This window comes from Leucopleurus acutus (assembly GCF_964270905.1).
Source record: "Leucopleurus acutus genome assembly, chromosome: 18".
In the NCBI taxonomy this organism is placed as follows: domain Eukaryota; kingdom Metazoa; phylum Chordata; class Mammalia; order Artiodactyla; family Delphinidae; genus Leucopleurus; species Leucopleurus acutus.
In genome coordinates, this window is record NC_139160.1 from 64811923 (window position 1) to 64829944 (window position 18022).

Consider the following 18022-nt stretch of genomic DNA (forward strand, 5'->3'; position numbering starts at 1 on the left):
AAGCTGGAAATTAAAGCCAGTGTATGTAAGAAGCCAACAGAGCGGGTACAGAATGAGAAGTGGGCCACGGGCAGAAACTTAGAGGATGGCAACATTTAAATAAGAGGTAGAAAAAGAGTAGTCCTCAAATAAACTGTGCTGGGAAAGTCACGGACATCAGAGAAGAACCAGGAAGCTTTGATATTATGAAAGCCAAGGGAGTTTCAAGAAAGGAGAGGTCAAAAACACCCACATCAGAAAAAAGGCAAATAAGAAGCAGCAAGAAGTGTTCACTGGATAAGAAGATATCACTTTGACTTTAGTGAGAAGTGTTTAGTGGACTGGCGGGAATGGTAGCCAAATGTGTCCGAAGAAGGACCACCATCCCCCAAATGTGGTGATGTAGCGCTGGGAGAGTCCCTCAGATGTTTGCTGGTCTGCTTGAAAATGGGTCCTTTCCTTAGTTACCCACACACAGATAACCAGTAGGGTGCCTTATGAATAATCCACTGGGGAAATGACTAAGAATTATAAAAATGTGATATTCACAATTTAAATCTGGAATGTTACTGGGGTCTACTGAGGACTCTACGTCTGTTTTTTACTAATTGGCAATATTGCAAAGACGCTACCTTGCATTTGCACACATACATATTTGGAGTTCTCTCAACTTTCAAGAATGATTTTTTTAAATCAGTCCTTCATCAGTGTGCTCCTGAATCAGTCATTAGTATTTTGATCTATAATATTCCATTTGCTCAATTTTTAAACAAACAGCCTCAAATTTCTATATTATCTAGACCCTCCGTCACCTCTCTTCCCTGTGCCAGACTATTTTTCCCCTCTGTACTATTCCTCAAACATGTAAGGCCCACGCCCACCTTGGGACCTTTGCATTCGATATCCTCTCTGCTTGGGATTCTCACAGGTACCTGCGTGCTCAGCTCTTAAGCCTCCATCTGCACGTCACCTGCGTACAGACATATGGCCGCTCAGCTTACAACAACAAACTCTAACCCCTATTCACCATTCTGAACTCTATCACGTTTTCGTGTTTTATTTTTTCTCTAAAGCACTTATTACCTTTAAATATTGTTCATTAATTTATTTAGTTATTTTCCCACTAGAATGAAAGCACCATGAGCTAAGGATCTCTGTTTTGCTTTCTGATGTCCCAGGGCTTAGGAGAGTATCTGACACATAGCAAGTATTCAACAGATACTTCCTGAATTAACAAACACGTAAGGTTCTAGTAAGAGCCTATATTCTTAATTTACTTATTTATTTTTGGCTGTGTTGGGTCTTCGTTGCTGCGCGCGGGCTTTCTCTAGTTGCAGAGAGCGGGGGCTACTCTTCGTTGTGGTACACGGGCTTCTCATTGCAGTGGCTTCTCTTGTTGTGGAGCACGGGCTCTATGCACGCAGGCTTCACTAGTTGTGGCTCGCGGGCTCTAGAGCGCAGGCTCAGTAGTTGTGGTGCACGGGCTTAGTTGCTCCGTGGCATGTGGGATCCTTCTGGACCAGGGATCCGAACCTGTGTCTCCTGCATTGGCAGGCGGATTCTTAACCACTGTGCCACCAGGGAAATCCAGAACCTATATTCTTTAGTCACTGGAAAGAGGAATAATAATAAAGAGGCTACAGGGTCTTTTTCTTCTGTTTAAATTGCTAAAATGAGGAAATGAGCAGGATACAATAATGAGGAAATAATGGGATTTGAGAAAAAAAGTATTTGTGAAGAAAAACAAAATGTAAGGCAGTAGTCAGGGAGGGCACAGGATGAAGGGAGTTTATCTTAAAAATCACAGAGAAAGAGAAATGGGAGAAAGGGAGGGGGGAGGGAGACAGACATGTTTAAATGATGATGGAAGCAAGTAAGAAAAATTTAGGGTAACAAAGTGAGATAGGGCACATAGTGGAAAGAAGAGGTTTAGCATGGAAAGGTGAGGATCAGACGCTATTTTGAAAATGTTAGGCTTGAAGTGAAAAAATAGGTAAGTCAAGATAGCTAATACAAAATTGCATAAAGGGAAGAAAGAGGCTAAAAATACAAGACTTTGACATCTATAAACAGGGAGATAGAACAGTCTATGTCTATGTATTGAAAATTATTCCATGAATATTTTACTTACCTGATCTAGGTTTGAAAGACTGTTTGGATCTTTACTGAGAGTTTGGTACTGGCCCCGGAGCCTGTCACCTGCCGCGATTCTCCTGAACTTCTTGAGATCCACCACGTATAAGGCACTGCAAGAAATGAAGACTCCTTGAGAGCCTACGTTGTTTACATAGATTTACTTTCCTCCAGTGATTGTCTACAGTGTTGGTACTAACGTTAGATATCCCTGGGTCTAATAATAATGGATCCTTTCATAATTTGCTCCTGATGTCTAATACTGTTTCCAAGGAGTTTGAAGTTTGATATGACGCTGTTAGGATCCACATCCTCTTAAGGCCACCTTACGTTTTTCCAAGATCTCCTGAAACTCATGGGCCTACAAAACAGTAACAGCTTTGAAGACAATCTTCATTTTGTTATGCGACAAACCAAGTTGAAATCTCCTACAGTAGTTAGGAACATACAGCTGAGCCATATTACTTGGGTTTAACTCCGGGCTCAGCTGTGAACTAGCAGCATAAGCCTGGGCAAGGTACACAAATGCTGTATGCCTCGGTTTCCACATCTATAAACTAGAGATGATAGCAATATCTCAAAAGGTTGTCATAGAGATTTTATGAGTTAATGTATGTAAAGTCTTGTAAGAGTGATTGGCATGTAATAAGCACTAGATAATGGGCTGCCATTATTGTATATTTTCTAAGAAAACTGAGTATTGTAATTCAACAAGTTATTTATTCACTCAAAGGTAAGAGTATGGCTTTTCGTACCTGATATGGTATTTCCTTCTTAAAAGATGCGATGCCCAGTATCCCGTCTTCCAGAAACGATATCCATCCATTTCCGTGCGGCTATCACAGAAGGGAGTATACCCATAAGGAGCTCCATCCAGATCAAAGTCTCGGAGTTCTTTTAGGTCATGTCTCACAACCTAAATAATTAGAATACTTTCTCTGATGAAGACTATAAAATAATAGAAGCCCCTGTAATATGAATCTCAAATCATCACCACCTTGGTGTAGAAAGACAGAGAACTGAGTTTTCCCCACAGTTCTGTCATGTAGCGTGAGTTTACCAAATTTCTATTTTTTCCTTTTGCCCTTACAGATTAAAAGAAGCCTAAAATTTACATACCTAGTCTGTATGACAGTGGTCTTACTCATTAATAAGAATAGCTTGTTACATCATTTTTAATCAAGGTATTTTTTAATGTTCTTTTTTAAATTAAAGTACAGTTGATATACACCTGTAGTATATATTACAGATGTGCAATATAGTGACCCACAATTTTAAAGGTTATACTCCATTTATAGCTATTATAAAATATTGGCTATACTCCTCGTGTTGCACAGTATATCCTTGTAGCTTATTTTATTCCTCATAGTTTGTATCTCTTAATCTCCTACCCTTATATTGCCCCTCCCTCCTTCCCTCTTCCCAGTGGTAACCACTAGTTGGTTGTCTACGAGTCTGCCTCTTTTTTGTTTTATTCACTAGTTTGTTGTATTTTTTAGGTGCCACATATAAGTGATATCGTACAGTATTTGTCTTTCTCTGTCTGACTTGTTTCACTTAGCATAATGCCCTCCAAGTCCATCCATGTTGCTCCAAATGGCAACATTTTATTCTTTTTCTTTTTATTCTTTTATTTTTTAGGCTGAGTAGTATTCCATTATATACATACACACACACCTCACATCTTCTGTATCCATTCATCTGTGGATGGACACTTGGGTTGCTTCCATATCTTGGTAACTGTAAATAATGCTGCTATGAACACTGGGGTGCGTGTATGTTTTTGAATTAGTGTTTTTGTTTCTTTCGGATATACACCCAGGACTGGAATTGCTGGGTCATATGCTAGTTCTATTTTTAGTTTTTTGAGGAGCCCCCCTACTGTTCACCACAGCGGCTGCACCAGTTTACACTCCCACCAACAGTGCTGGAGGGCTCCGTTTCCTCCACATCCCTGGCAACGTTTGTTATTTGTGTTCTTTTTGATGATGGCCATTCTGACAGGTATGAGGTGATATCTCACTGTGGTTTTGATTTGTAATCAAGGTATTCTGAACAAAATATATTTTGGTAAGGAATTAAATATACAAGTACATAGCTCTTAATTTCTCAAGGTATAGATTAATACTTCAAAATGATTTCTATGATGTATCTCCCTTATTATATATTGGCAAATATTAGTTTGAATCATAAAGAAAAATCTCTTAATTATTCTCAGTGGCTTCAATGACATAACGTTAGTATGCTTCATTTTTTAATAGACTCTAGCCTGCTGGAAAAATATTATTGTATATATTGGGGGAAAATAGGAAAAATAAATTTTATGTCAGTATGCTTGGAAATGCTTACTTCATTACACTTTTGCCTATTAGTTTTTAATTATAATGATTCATATCTATCAATTTGAAAAATAATACAAAAGTAATAGAATTTAGAATACAAGTAAATTATAAAGTAGGATTTGAAAATATACTTTTGGTCCTAAATAAAAATACTAACTTGTGCATTTGATTTATGTAATATTTATATTTACATATTATTGTTCTTAGAAATTCTGTGTATTTTTTTAAATTTTTAAGAGAAATTCTGTGTATTTTAAAAATATTTTTTACCATTAGTGATTACAAAGGCATGCAAGGAGAAAAGGGGAAAAGTCATAAAACCTTCTGGATATATAAATTTTGAAAGCTGAGGACCATAATTTTTTCTGGCCAAATTTAGGACTCTTTTCTTTAAGTGGCAGAATGATGGGATTTGGTTATTGGCTAATTGCCAAAGAATGTGGCCGAAGGTGGAAAAAGGAGAGGAGAGTGTGTGTAATTGCTAACTTTTCCATCAAGAAGAAATAGTTCACTTTAAACAAATTTCAGCTCATATCCATAGGAACTCACATAGCTACTTTTATTATGACTAATATAAGTATTTCTTTTATTTTTAATTACCAAAAAATCCCCTCCAAAACAAAAAACTACTACTTCAGAGGAAAAAACTGCCTCGTCCTAAGGAATAAATGGTACTTCTGGCAACACCTTTGATTTTCCCCTGGAATGCTGACTTTTTTTTTTAAAAAAGATACTTTGCTTATATGTCAAAATTATGTCTTATGTTTACATAGCGTGGCAACAAAGACAGTAATAAGAAGCGGCAACATAAATTGCATCCCTATACTCAGAAGTGTAAAAAAGTCTTAAGTACTCTTAAAAACAATAGTTAATCTTATTACCTGGTCAGCATCAACAAAAATGATTTTGTCCACCGCAAGAGGGAAAAGGACATCAAGGAAAAGAATCTTATAACCCCAAATAATCCTTTGTTTTTCCGTCTGTTGATGAAGCCACTGGGGCCACCTGTACTGGACTAGTTCATATTGGAATCCATACTCCTCAGCCATGTGAGGGATCACCTCCTAAAACACACACACAAATCAAAGACTGTGTTCAAGGAACAGAAAGCAGTTTTTGTTTTGGAGAAAAAATTAACATTTTAAAGGTTAGAGTTTACAAGTTGTTACAAATGAATCGGTAAAATGGCTGAACAGTACTTCCACAACTTACACCTATTAATCAGAAATAAGACAATGCTGACAAACACAAAGATGTAAGCATACATAAAACTTTGTAGTTTAAAGGCATTAAAAATAGGTACACTAGCAGGCGTATTAAATAAGATAATTGTTCCTCTACTTTTACTACTAATGTTTGACCTGAGAAAACCTGATGATAGAAAGGAAAGCCTCTGGATCGTGGAACACCTGTGCATCAAACACTTCATGCACATGTCAACATGCTGGTTGGTCAGAGAGATAGGAAGATGAAAAGGGTGTACAAACCCCACAAAATTAGTAGTAAATTGATAAATTATATTCTCCATATGAGTTTCATGTTTGAGATTTATGACTATTTAATTCAAGGATTAAAAATACAAGGTAGTTATTGTGGCATGAATATTTGATATTTGATTCAGTGTCTTATAGGCTTAGAGTATCTTATTCTGTTTAAAACAGAGCAGTTAATTAAATATGTACACTGTTAGCTAAGTTTGGCTCAAGAGTCCAAATGCTGAGAGGGATGACGGTAAAGGAGTGGGTAAAGACGGGCCAGCAAATGTAGAATTTGCATTCATCTCCTCAATTCTCACTTGTAGCTAGCTGCTCGTTATATGCTTAGTTTAATTTTCTCCCTGCTCTTGTAAGAACGATGTAGATTTAAAGTATGTTCCTTACTGTAAGCATTGGTTTTATCTGTGAGTTGCAAAATGTTGAAATTATGGCTAGAACAGTTACCGGGAGTCACTGCTTTCATTTCAAACTTTAAAAAAAACCTAGGATAACTTAGAAAAACTTTTTTTTTAATTCAACGAATATGTATTAAAATACGTTCACTGAGAATGCACTATGTGCCAGGCACTATGCTAGGCCCTAGGGATCCAGTAATGAAACAAAACAGACACAAATCATGGCTCTCGTGAGGCTTACATTTTAGATAAAATAAGTGAAATTAGTAAGGTATCTGTAGAAGATAATGCTATGGAGAAAAATAAAAGGGGAAGGGAAATACAATGAAAGATCAGAAGGGACTGTCATTTTACATAGTGTAGTCAGGAAAGGGTTATTCCCAAAGTAGGTATAATTCAGCGAAGATCTGAAGGAAGAAAGGAGGTATGCTTTTAAAATTGAAGGGAAAAGATCTAGGGTACTAGCAATTTCTGTTTCCATATCTGGCTGCTGGTTACACAGGTGTTTTAAATTTGTAAAAATTCATCAAAGTTGCACATTTACCGTTTGTACACGTTATATTTCCCTGAAAAAAATATAAAAGGTAAAAATTTTGAGCAAATAGAATTACAAAAAGAAGGAAAATGTTATTTCAGATATGGTATCACCTTTGGCCATGCAGCAGAACAAGGCTTTTTTCCACACATAGCACTGCGTTTCTAGTGAATGATATAATTTCCTGTTAAGAGAATCTTCACATTGTATCATCTCAGTATATGCAGAGTTAAATCCCCCGATGCAGTGTTGCATCACGTGTTAAAAGTTTAGTAACAAACTAGCAAGACTTCTTGTCTAGATTTATGGGTTCTTTTTCAGTTTACAAGTAAGTACAGGAGGCGGCACTCTTGGTGGTGGTGGGGAGGGTAGAGGAGCTGTTTCATAAGTGTTAAGCACCTGGGCTTTGAGGTCGGAACACTTGGGCTCAAATCTCAGCTACTAATTAGCTATTTGATCTAAGGCCTGTGCCATAAAGGACAAATCCTGCTCAAAGAATAGTTGGGACCTTTGCCCTTCGCTCCTGGGAAGTAAATGCTAACCTTGGAATACCCTGCCTGATGAGAACGTCTGTATTTACCTGGGGACCTAGGGCCACACCAGATAGTCTGTGCCAACAATGTGATTTATGATGGAGACCTTGGGCCACAAGGTATCAGCTCAAGCTCTGGAGGGGCTAGATGCTAAGGTCAGTCATGGCGGCCGTCAGGTGGGTCTATGTACCCAACTCCCAATAAAAACTCTGGACAGCAGGTCTGAGTGGGCTTCCCTAATTGGCAACACTCCATGTGTACCGTCACAGTTTTGCTGGGAGGTATAAGCTCTGTCCACATGACTCCACTGGGAAAGGACAACTGGAAGCTCGGTCTGGTGTCCCCTGGATCCTGCCCCATGCACCTCTTTGCTTTGCTGATTTTAATCTGTATCCTTCTGCTGTAATCAACTGTAATTGTGAGTATACTTGCTTTTCTGAGTTCTGTGTGTCCTTCTAGTGGGTTTCTAAACTTAAGAGTGGTCCTGGGTACCTCCCAACTGTGCAGGCCAGTTATGTAACTTCTGAGTCGTGGTTTTCTGGGAATAGGACTTTATGAAGAGCAACTGATAATGTAGGTAAAGTACTTAGCAATGTGCCTGGCAACGCCAAGGAATAAAAGCATGGTTGCCTGTTTTTATTTCTGCTTTCACAGCTGGTTTTGGTCTAGAAAGAAAATTTCTCTGAACTGCTGTTGAATGAGACCCTAACTTGCCTGGAATCTGATTAATAGGAAGAAACGGGGTACACTCTGTGGCAAGAGTGTAGGGCTGAGTAAAGGGTAACAGATGTTGGCCGTCGAAAAACTTCTAAATACAAATTGCTGGAGACACTACCTATAGTGCCCACATTACCACCCCAACCGATGCACCGCATGTGATACCAGAGCCCCACTCTTCTTGGTCCTATCAAGCTATTCTCTGTGGTGCACTTTTCATATTTTCTACTGTTCCTGCCTTTCTTTGTCAAAATATGACAGAATCTAATTCTTTTAATTAACAATCTGTACATATTTTTCATTGCCAACTTTTATTTACTTATTGTTATGAAAACCCACTAATCCTGATTTTGAGTTTACTTAAACATAAACCATCTTCTGCTGTGTTTTTAATCACTTCTTTAAATAAAAGCTGCATAGAATTTTTCTTAAACTAGATTAAAAAATACTGATTATCGAGGTTTTAAATTGATTACATATAGTAATTTGAGTAAATATACATTTCAAAAGACTCATTCCGAAAAGAGAAATGTTATGTGAACTTACAATGATATAAAGAATTTACTTCTGAAATATTAACTACTCTATTAAAAAAATTAATGTACTTACTTTAAATGTTGGTGAGAGATAATTTTTAAGAAACCAGAACTTCACTGGTGTTTTGGTGTTCCGTAAAACAGAAAGCATCATAATTCTGCATAAAACAACAATAAACTCAATAAATTAACATTAATAGGGGTTCATCCTACTTCTCTTAAGGCTTTTAAATATTTAAAGATACTAGTTGGTAGTTTTCACTATGAATTATGGAGAAATGGTGACGTATCTTCAAATATTATGGCTGCCCAGCAAGTATGTAACGTATGAGAATATATGTATATATACACATACATTGTACATACGTAAGTATGTGTGTGTGTATATATACATATATATACCTGGCATAGACTAAATTGATTGCTTTTTGTTTGGTCCAGCTGACAAGAGAAAGAAGCTAGTCTGAAACAGTCTTGTTTAGTTAAACTAGCGTCTAATCTTGGCTCTGTTACTGTGTCACTAATAGCAGGTGTGTAAACCTTGAAGGGCTGAACAACATGTCGTATTTTGATAAAGTCACTGGACAGGCCACTTGTTTTGCTATCCTAGACCTCTGATTGGAGAAGATACAGGTGTATCTAAAGTACATCTTAAAATATCAACACATATTCAAACATTTTTGAGGCGTTCTCTGTGATCCTTCTATAGAAGCAGTTAAAAAATAGCCCTTGGTAGTTTATAAATATTGCTTTCCTTCTCTCAGACTCCTCCCCGTTTTTATAAAACATGGTATTTCTTCACCAGGAAAGGAAAATTTACTATATATTCTTTTTTTCCTTACACATCTTATTACAAAATATGTCCATTTTCTAACCTTAAAGAATAACAATATTTCAAATCAAACACATGGAATTTCACTGTATTTAGAAAATATACTTCCCTCATAATTTTAGGTAAAAAAAAAATTAAAAAGGCAAGGTGCAAAAGCACTATGTACTTTGTTACTATTTGGGAAAAGGGAGTTAAAAAAAGCAAAAATACATATTTGGGCTTGTCTATACATATATTTGGCAGGCTATGAAAATAATAACATTGGTTTCTTGTGGGAAAGGGAACTGGGTATCAAGGAAACAGAGGTGGGAGATTTTTCTTTTTCCACTGTAATTTCTTTTATTTTTTTAAACTTTAAAAATTCTTTTTGGACCATGTAAATGTATTACTTTTCAAAACATTAAATAAAAAAATATACCTACCTTAAAAAGCGTTCATATAAATGGCCAGAAGCAACTGAAAAAATGTTTAGAACGTCTGTTTCCTTATTGTCTTCTTTTTTATGCAGGCTCCTTGTGAAACTTTGAATGAAAAAGAAGTGACTGTCATTTTCTTAATACACATCTGCAAACTTTACATACCTAAATATTAAATTTGATGAGAAATAAAAATAGGAAGCCTTTTCAAACTGAATGGTTATTACACTGTAAACAAGTACTTATCCTAAAAATCATGAATTATTTAAACATGTGACAATGTAACTTGAAGTTTTATGATTTTTTAAAATTGGACAACATAGAATGCAATTCTATTTTCTCTAGGTTAATGAGATAATACCTTTGAATCTTTGTGAGTTACAAAAGTTGTTTTAAGAGCAGAGGATGAACTGTGGCATTCTATGGCTATATGCAACATACTGAGGCTTTAGGAAGGCCAATCGTGAGCGAAGAAACAGAATGTGCGAGTGTTAACAGTGGCACACCAGAGCTTCCGTCTGTGCTAACAGGGGAGGCCCCTGAGTGCTGTGGATGTGCCTTCCCAGGACAAGATGCTATAAGAGGCACCCGCAGCTTAGAGCTCCTCCGGCCAGGGACAGCCTCCCCACAGGCTGCGGGGACCTCTGTGCCTTGGGCGTGTCTCCAGGAGAGATAAGACAGCACTGGGGAGCCACGTCCATTCACGATGTGGTTTACATCGCCACAGCTTCATCTGGGCCCAGCTGTCACTGTCACCCCTTTCTGGACCCAGACCAGCCTTTGATATGCCCCACCTCATATATAAAAGTGACTGAATCTTATTTGGGGTATTCATAGTGTATCGTTTCTTCTTTTTCCTATTGAAAATGTTTATTTAATTAGAAATCTCATTTTTATAGGCACAGATATTTAAAATGACTGATTTTAGAAAACTAAACAATTCACAATTGACATGGAATATATTTTGCCAAATAAGAATTGTTATGGCAGATGTATTCTTGCAATGTTTTCTCATTGTAATCCCCCAAATAAGAAAAATACACAGTTGATTCAGGGAGGAAAAAAAAAAAAATCACTTGACGTTAGGATTAAAACTAAGATAAAAAAGTGAAAACACTGTAACATACTTATGCATCTGGAGGAGTTACCATCCCCCAAACTTACCTTCTCTCTTTCTAACAAAGCAGCATTTTGTTTTGTATCCTCGCTGTGTAGTAAGTGGCTAAGCCATAGGCTAACAGTTATCTTTACTCCTTCTTGTCTCTACCTTTGGTTTTCATGGAAGCTCATGAACAGATACTCTTTAAAATGCCCAGATCCTGTTACATTATCCCCTGTCAAACGAACCTGCTCTGAAGTCCTCTCAAAGTAGTGAGTTCGAGCCTTTCTTGGTCAGTAACCAGTTCAATGCACATACTGGGACAGTAACACGATTCTTCCTGTCAAACAAGGAGTCAACTATAGAAAAAGAGGCCTGAACTGGGCAACATCCAAAATGACGGGAGGGCTTCTGCTTAGGCTGCTGAAGCTATTTGGCCTGAAGTTTCTATTTCTTATCTTTGATAAAAATGATCAATAGTTCTCTATCATAATTCAAATTAAATTCAAATCTCTAAAATGGACTTTCCGAGTTGTCTACAATGTGGATCACAGCAGCCCACTTCTGTGCTGCCCACCTAACGCCCTTTACACTTCTAGTCACAGTAACTTGGTATTGTGGGCAGGTGGGTGGGTGAGTAGCTGTTCCTCCTCTAATTTCATTCTACGAGGTTCAGGCAGGATGGGCCTTCTTGCTGGCTCTAGAGGTAGCCACACGACCCAAGATTAGTCAGTAAGTCACAGGGATCAGTTCAGTCTGGTATACAAGGCAACAGCTGGGCCAATGAGTCAGACTTGGAACTTGTGCTGGTAACTATCAGGAAAGAGGCAATTTCTTCCCATGGGAGATAGATGGCAAGCTCTTTCTTGTAAAAGTTTGTCTGAAAATGAAGGAAGCACAGATAATAGAACTAGGCGTTGGAGAAAGAGTTTCTGGACTACATCGCCTGAATGCCCAAAGTCAGTTCTACTCCTGGACTCTTTAGATATGTGAGCCAAAATATTCCTTTTTTGATTAACTAATACAGGTCCCAACCTAACTTAAAGATTCCCCCTTATATTCAACATCCCAGCTAACCTGGGCTACTTCCTGTTCCTTGAGAGACACACCTAATCTTTTTGACTTCACGTAACCAGGTACCTTCACTCTGTCTCCTGTCCATCCTTTAGAACGTATCTTAGCCACACACTCCTCCAGAGTCTTTTCTGAGGTTCCTCCTAACTGGATATAGACTTTCCCTTCCCTGGTTTGAACAGCCCTTTATGTTCAGTTGTCTTATAGCTCCAGTTTCCTGTCTTACATCAGTAACGTTTATGTATTTGTCTTATCCTTTCTAGAGAAGATCTGTGCTTGACTTAAATATTTACCATCTGCAGGGCTTCCACAAACTAGACTCCTGATGGGTCTATAGTTAAAATATTAATTAGTAATCACCTTTTAATGGAATCCCACACTCCTTTTTTTTCATCTTTATCAGAAAGGATATCTTCCTGAATTCGGTCTGGCTTTTTTTGTACCTAGATAGCATGGTAAAGAAAAACTTTAGAATTTTGTAGATTTAAATATTATGCTGCATGGTTAGAAATATATAGACAAGATGACCCTTGTAAATCTAAGATAGTTGTAGTAAATGAAGCCAAGAAAGATCTTAGTATATTATAGACACAATCTGAATTCAACTCTCAGTTCAGCCTCTTGTTTTTAGTGGCTACCTCCATACTGCTAAATAATGTGCTTATACTTGTATTTACTGAATTGTCAACCGTGGATGTTATCTACTGTATATCTGATTCATAGAGTTTAGGCATTATTCATTCTTTGTAACAAAAGATGAACAGCTTACTTATATCACCCTTCCCTTCCCCTCTGTCTGGAGGTTTTGATAATACTATGTCATTAGTTCTTCTACTGAGTATTTCTGTAACTTTAAATAATGCTTAAATCTGTATTTTTTATTCCAACAAATTCAAGTTTCTCTTGCATGGCCTGTTATAAGGACACTAATATCTCTACCTTTTCCCTCTGCCTCCCAACTTATATTAGCTAAAACTTTACTTTAGCATTGTAAGTATGGATAATATTTACATTTAGCTTGGTAAACATAACTGTATCTTTTGCACTATGCCACGTTTATTCTACAACTTGAAAATCAGTAAAAAGTGCTTATTGTGACCCTGTAAATACAACGCACTGAAGAGCTGAAAGGCTACTACAGTTACGTTTCCTCCACATAGTTACGATGATGTGACCACCACGCCCTCCTAGGACACTCCTCCTGCTTCCCATGGATTCTGTTTTCTCACATTTCACCAATACAGAAGTGTATTTTTCTTGGAATTTTACTGTATTTATTTTTTCTTGTGGTGAGATATACTTCTTCTTTACCATATACCGAATATTTTCCAGTTTATTATTCTTGTTACTTAACTGTCTGGAATTCCTGTCTTCTTGAAGACATTTTTCTTGGGGCTTACCAATTAACTGCCTCTTTCGAGCTTTCTTTGCATTGGTTTTCACACTGATTTCACCATTTCTTACAATACCTATTTTCCTCTTTCTTCTGCTTCATCTTCATCGTGCTGGCAAACACCTTCACGAAGGGGTGTGAAAGATAATTTTTCTAAATCTTCACCCTTCAGAGAATATTTGCCTGAAGAATCCTAGATTCAAAGTAATTTTCCTCAAAACACTGAAATCTTTGTTTTGTTGTCTTGAAAATGAAACATCTGATGCTAGTGTGTCGTTCTATTGCAGTGACCCGCCTCTTCTCCTTGGTAGTTTTTAGGATCTCGTGTGGGCCATTTTTCACTCATTTGTGGACCCCTTGACATGGATGTGTTTATATTCCTCTATCTGTGGGATACTTTCCTTCCTCCATTTTCTGTTCTTCCTTCCTGGAATTCCTATTAGTGGCTACTGGAGTTCATGGGCTGAACCTTTATCTTGCGTATCTTTTCTCCTCCCTTTTTCCTGTCCTTTTGTATAATTTTGACAGATGGAAGGTGAGCAGATAAAACTGTTACTAAAAAACAACCGAAGCACCTAGGTAAGGTTAGGCTGTAGAACGTTTGCTTCAGGTAAGGCATGATTATCACCCTCAAAGATTTGGTGGCTTTGGTGAAAGAGTCAGACCTCCTCTATACCAGGGACCAACAGGTAAAACTAGAGCCATACAGACAGTGAAAAAAAAACCAGCTCAAGAAAAAGAAAATAATTTTTCAATGATCAAAATTCCTCAAAGGTAAGACATCCCCAGTCTCCCAGCAGAAATAATATTTTTCTCTCCTGTTTGTAGGGCTAGGATAAAACTAGCTGGAATGCTGGTCCTAAAAGGCTTGGGATGAGTTAGTAACTTAAGCAGCTGGTCTGAGTTTGTGGGGTTTTTCATCTGGAAGGACACAGTATAAGTTTCTCTTCCTGAGAAAGGAAGCCAAAGCCAGTAGAGGAAAAACAGTATCAAAGATGAGTATAAACATGTATAACTGATCACAGCAAAAAGAGCAGAGGTGATAAGAAACAGGTTACGATGTGGGATGCAAGGTCAATTCTGATGATTTGGTGGTTTAGAATCTCTGCAGTATGTCAGGCTTGAGATCTGGTAGCCTACCATTACTAGATCACAGAGATTCTGGCAAAATGGGTGTTTTCTAGTTATCTTTGCATATTAATTTCTACTGCACTGTAGATGGAGAACATACTCTGTTTGAGTTCATTCTTCTGAAATCTGTTGAAACTTGCTTTTCAACTAAACGTAAAGCTAATTTTTATTAATGTCTGTGTCTGAAAGATTGTTCATTTGGTATTATTGGCTATTGTGTTCTATATACATCTATTAGGTCAAGACTTATAAACACACTGCTCAAATCTCCATCTCTAATGAGTTTTTGGTCTGCCTGTTATATCAAGTACTGAGAGACGTATGTTAAAAATATCCCAGTATTATAGAGAATTACCAGTTTCTCTTGGTAATTCTATTTCTGCCTTATATAAACATATAAAGTAACCTTCTTTACCTTTAATAATGTTGTTTTAATATCTCTGATATTAGTATAGCCATACAAGCTTTGTTTAGGTTAGTATTGGCCTAGTATACTTTTGCCACACTTTTATTTTAATCTTTACCCTGAAACTGTATTGTTATATATTAGGTGTTCCTTCTTGCAAACATAGAGTGGGATTTAAAAAAAAATCCTGTCTGACAATCTTAGTCTTTGGACTGGAACATGTAGTCCATTTACATTTAATGTAATTGGGTTAAATTCTAACTTACTATTTTGTGCTTCTTCAATGGCGCATGTATTCTGCTTTATTTCTTGTTTCTCAGTCCATTTATATTAATTTGCTTCATTCCATTTTCCTCTTCACTATGACATTATGCCTTGTTTCTATTCTTTTAGTGGTTATCTCAGAAATGTAAGGCATTCAGATTTGCCCTTAAGTCTAAAAGTAATCATAATCCTTGTCCTGGTCAATATAAGAACCTTATATGTTATTATACACACCCTTATTTATATAATGCCTTAAATGCTATTGTTATTTTTTAATTGATTTTTAAGATCCTAAGACATAACTGTTGTTTTATATATTCACTGTTCACAGATTCATCTGCAGAGTTGCCATTTTCTTTTCTCTTCATTCTTTTTTAAAACTCAGATCTTCCATCTGAGATAATTCTTTTTCTGCCTGAAGTATACCATTTAGAATTTCCTTTAGTGTGAGCATGCTGGTGGCAAATCCAGTTTTTTATTTGTCTGAAAATACCTTATGTTTTTTCTTGAAAAATACTTTTCAGGGTGAATTATACGAGGTTGACATTCCTTTTTTCTGTCAGTGCTTTTAGATATCATTCATTATCTTCTGGCTTCCATTATTACTGCTGAGAAACCAACTGTCAGGCTAACTATAGTTCTTTGAAGGTAATTTTTCTTTTTTCTTCTGGTTACTCTCAAGATTTCTCTTTGTCTTTTGTTTTCTGCAGTTTTATTAACAAGAGTCTAGGTATAGATTTCCTTTTCATTATCTTGCTTGGGAATCACTCGACTTCCTGAATATGCAAATTAGTACCTTTCATCACTCATGAAAATTCTCAGCTATTATTGCTTCAAATAATACCTGTACCTCATTCTGTCTTTCGTCACCTTCTGGAACTCCATTTAAATGGATTTTATTTTTAAACACTCATAAAGTACTTCATAAAGCTAAATTATCTTATCCTTATAGTAGACCTATAAGGAGGGTTTCATCATTAACTCCTATTATGGATAAGGAAAATGAGATAGAAAGAGGTTAAGTAATCTGTCCAAGGTCACACAGCTAATGAGTGGCAGAGCCATGTTTAAATGCAATCCTGGTATCTTAGATTTCTCACACTATTCTCTATGCCTTTTATATACTCTCTGCTGTAGTTTCCTCTTTTATAAGGTTATTTGCATTTGGGATACGTCTTTTGGTCTATCTTCCAACTCACTAGTTCTCTCCTGAGGCCTTGTCAAAGCCACCCACTGAATTCTTTGGTCATTGTATTGTTCAGTTTTAGAAGTTTTACTTTAAAAAAAAATCAGATATGCACTTTTTATAGTTTTTTATTCCCTGCAATTGTTTTCAAGCCTGTCTTTTATTTCTTTAAACACTTTAGGCACAGTTGTTTCAGTGTCTGTGTCAATAATTCTAACATATGGAGTGTTTGTCCATCTGCTCTCTGTTATTTGCCATTTCTGTTGGTTTTCCTTGTTTATTTGGATATAGTAGTCTTATTCCAGAGATATCTGGATGTTTCTGTCAGATGCCTGTAAAACCTTATTAATCTGGAGCCATTTTAGTGCAAATTCAAGGCTCAGGGTTCCTTTGATTTCTTAGGTGATACCCATTTGAGCTAAAAGACTGCGTGGTATACTTTACTGTGGTGCATCCTTACCCTGAAGCTATAGCCAGCTTATTGCAGAGAGGGTCTTCTAATAGATTACCCACTTTATGTGGGTCTAGGGTTTTAACTTCTGTCCCCATCACCTTGCAAATTAAATCAAAACGATAGTTCAAGTGCACCAGGACGAACAAATGTTTCAGGGCAACAGCAGATTTCCTGGGATAAGAGAAGCTTCGGTGCTTGCTTACTTCACTAGGCTCTCATTTTCCAGTTAATTTTGGTTTTGTATTTCCTTATTATCATTCTTGTCAGCTCCTCAGTGCTTTTAAAATTTTTAAAAAACGTTTCGCCCAGCATTTTTACTGATTTTAAGTAGGTGAGTTTGTCCAAAAGAACTAAACCTGCCATCATTAAAAACTTTTCTGGTTTCTGAAACATTACTTTTTTTTTTCCCTGTTGAAAGGGGTAACTTTTCAACCTGCATTCCTGATCTCATCTCTGAAGCCTAATTTATAACATAATTTGGTTACAAATGTAGTAGACACATCATAACTTAAAAAAAAAATCGTTTCTTCTCTTCTATCTTCAAGCTCTCTGCTTTCCCTTCATGATTTAATCCTCTTCTTCCTTTCACTGCCAGAGTTCCAATATGAGATTTTAGGTACTAAAACTGTGAAATCAGTAGTAAAATAAAAATTAATTAATTAAGGACAAAAAAAGAATTCTTAATACTAAGAACAAAGCCTGTAAAGAGCTTTGGCCTCACACACTTGTACTTCCAGTATTTTGCTTTTGAAGCTGTTTAGCACAACAATGACATCTCCTAGGTCTGGTTGAGAGTCAGTTTCTTCATGCCTAGAAGCAGAAAAAACATGTAAATATCTATAATCAATTTAAGAAAAGACATACAATTATGATGGTACAAATAACAGAATAAATTCATTTTGCAGTAGACATAAGTATAATATCATTTGTGTATATGTCATATCTGCTGTTTCTATAGTCAATTAAAATATGCTGCAGGGCTTCCCTGGTGGCTCAGTGGTTGAGAGTCCGTCTGCCGATGCAGGGGACACGGGTTCGTGCCCCGGTCCGGGAGGATCCCACATGCCGCGGAGCGGCTAGGCCCGTGAGCCATGGCCGCTG

The 18022-nt window shown here is 36.9% G+C and overlaps 1 protein-coding gene across 1 annotated transcript in view; it reads right to left on the bottom strand.

Moving 5' to 3' along the window:
* Nucleotides 1–18022, bottom strand: part of UGGT2 (UDP-glucose glycoprotein glucosyltransferase 2) — a 165240-nt gene that overhangs the window by 14126 nt on the left and 133092 nt on the right. Inside the window, exons 30-36 of the mRNA XM_082859577.1 lie at nt 17647–17731; nt 12448–12530; nt 9921–10019; nt 8740–8824; nt 5336–5518; nt 2868–3028; nt 2111–2225 (exon numbers count right to left, since the gene is read on the bottom strand). Coding sequence (XP_082715703.1) covers nt 2111–2225; nt 2868–3028; nt 5336–5518; nt 8740–8824; nt 9921–10019; nt 12448–12530; nt 17647–17731 — 811 coding nt within the window. The remainder of the gene's footprint in view (nt 1–2110; nt 2226–2867; nt 3029–5335; nt 5519–8739; nt 8825–9920; nt 10020–12447; nt 12531–17646; nt 17732–18022) is intronic.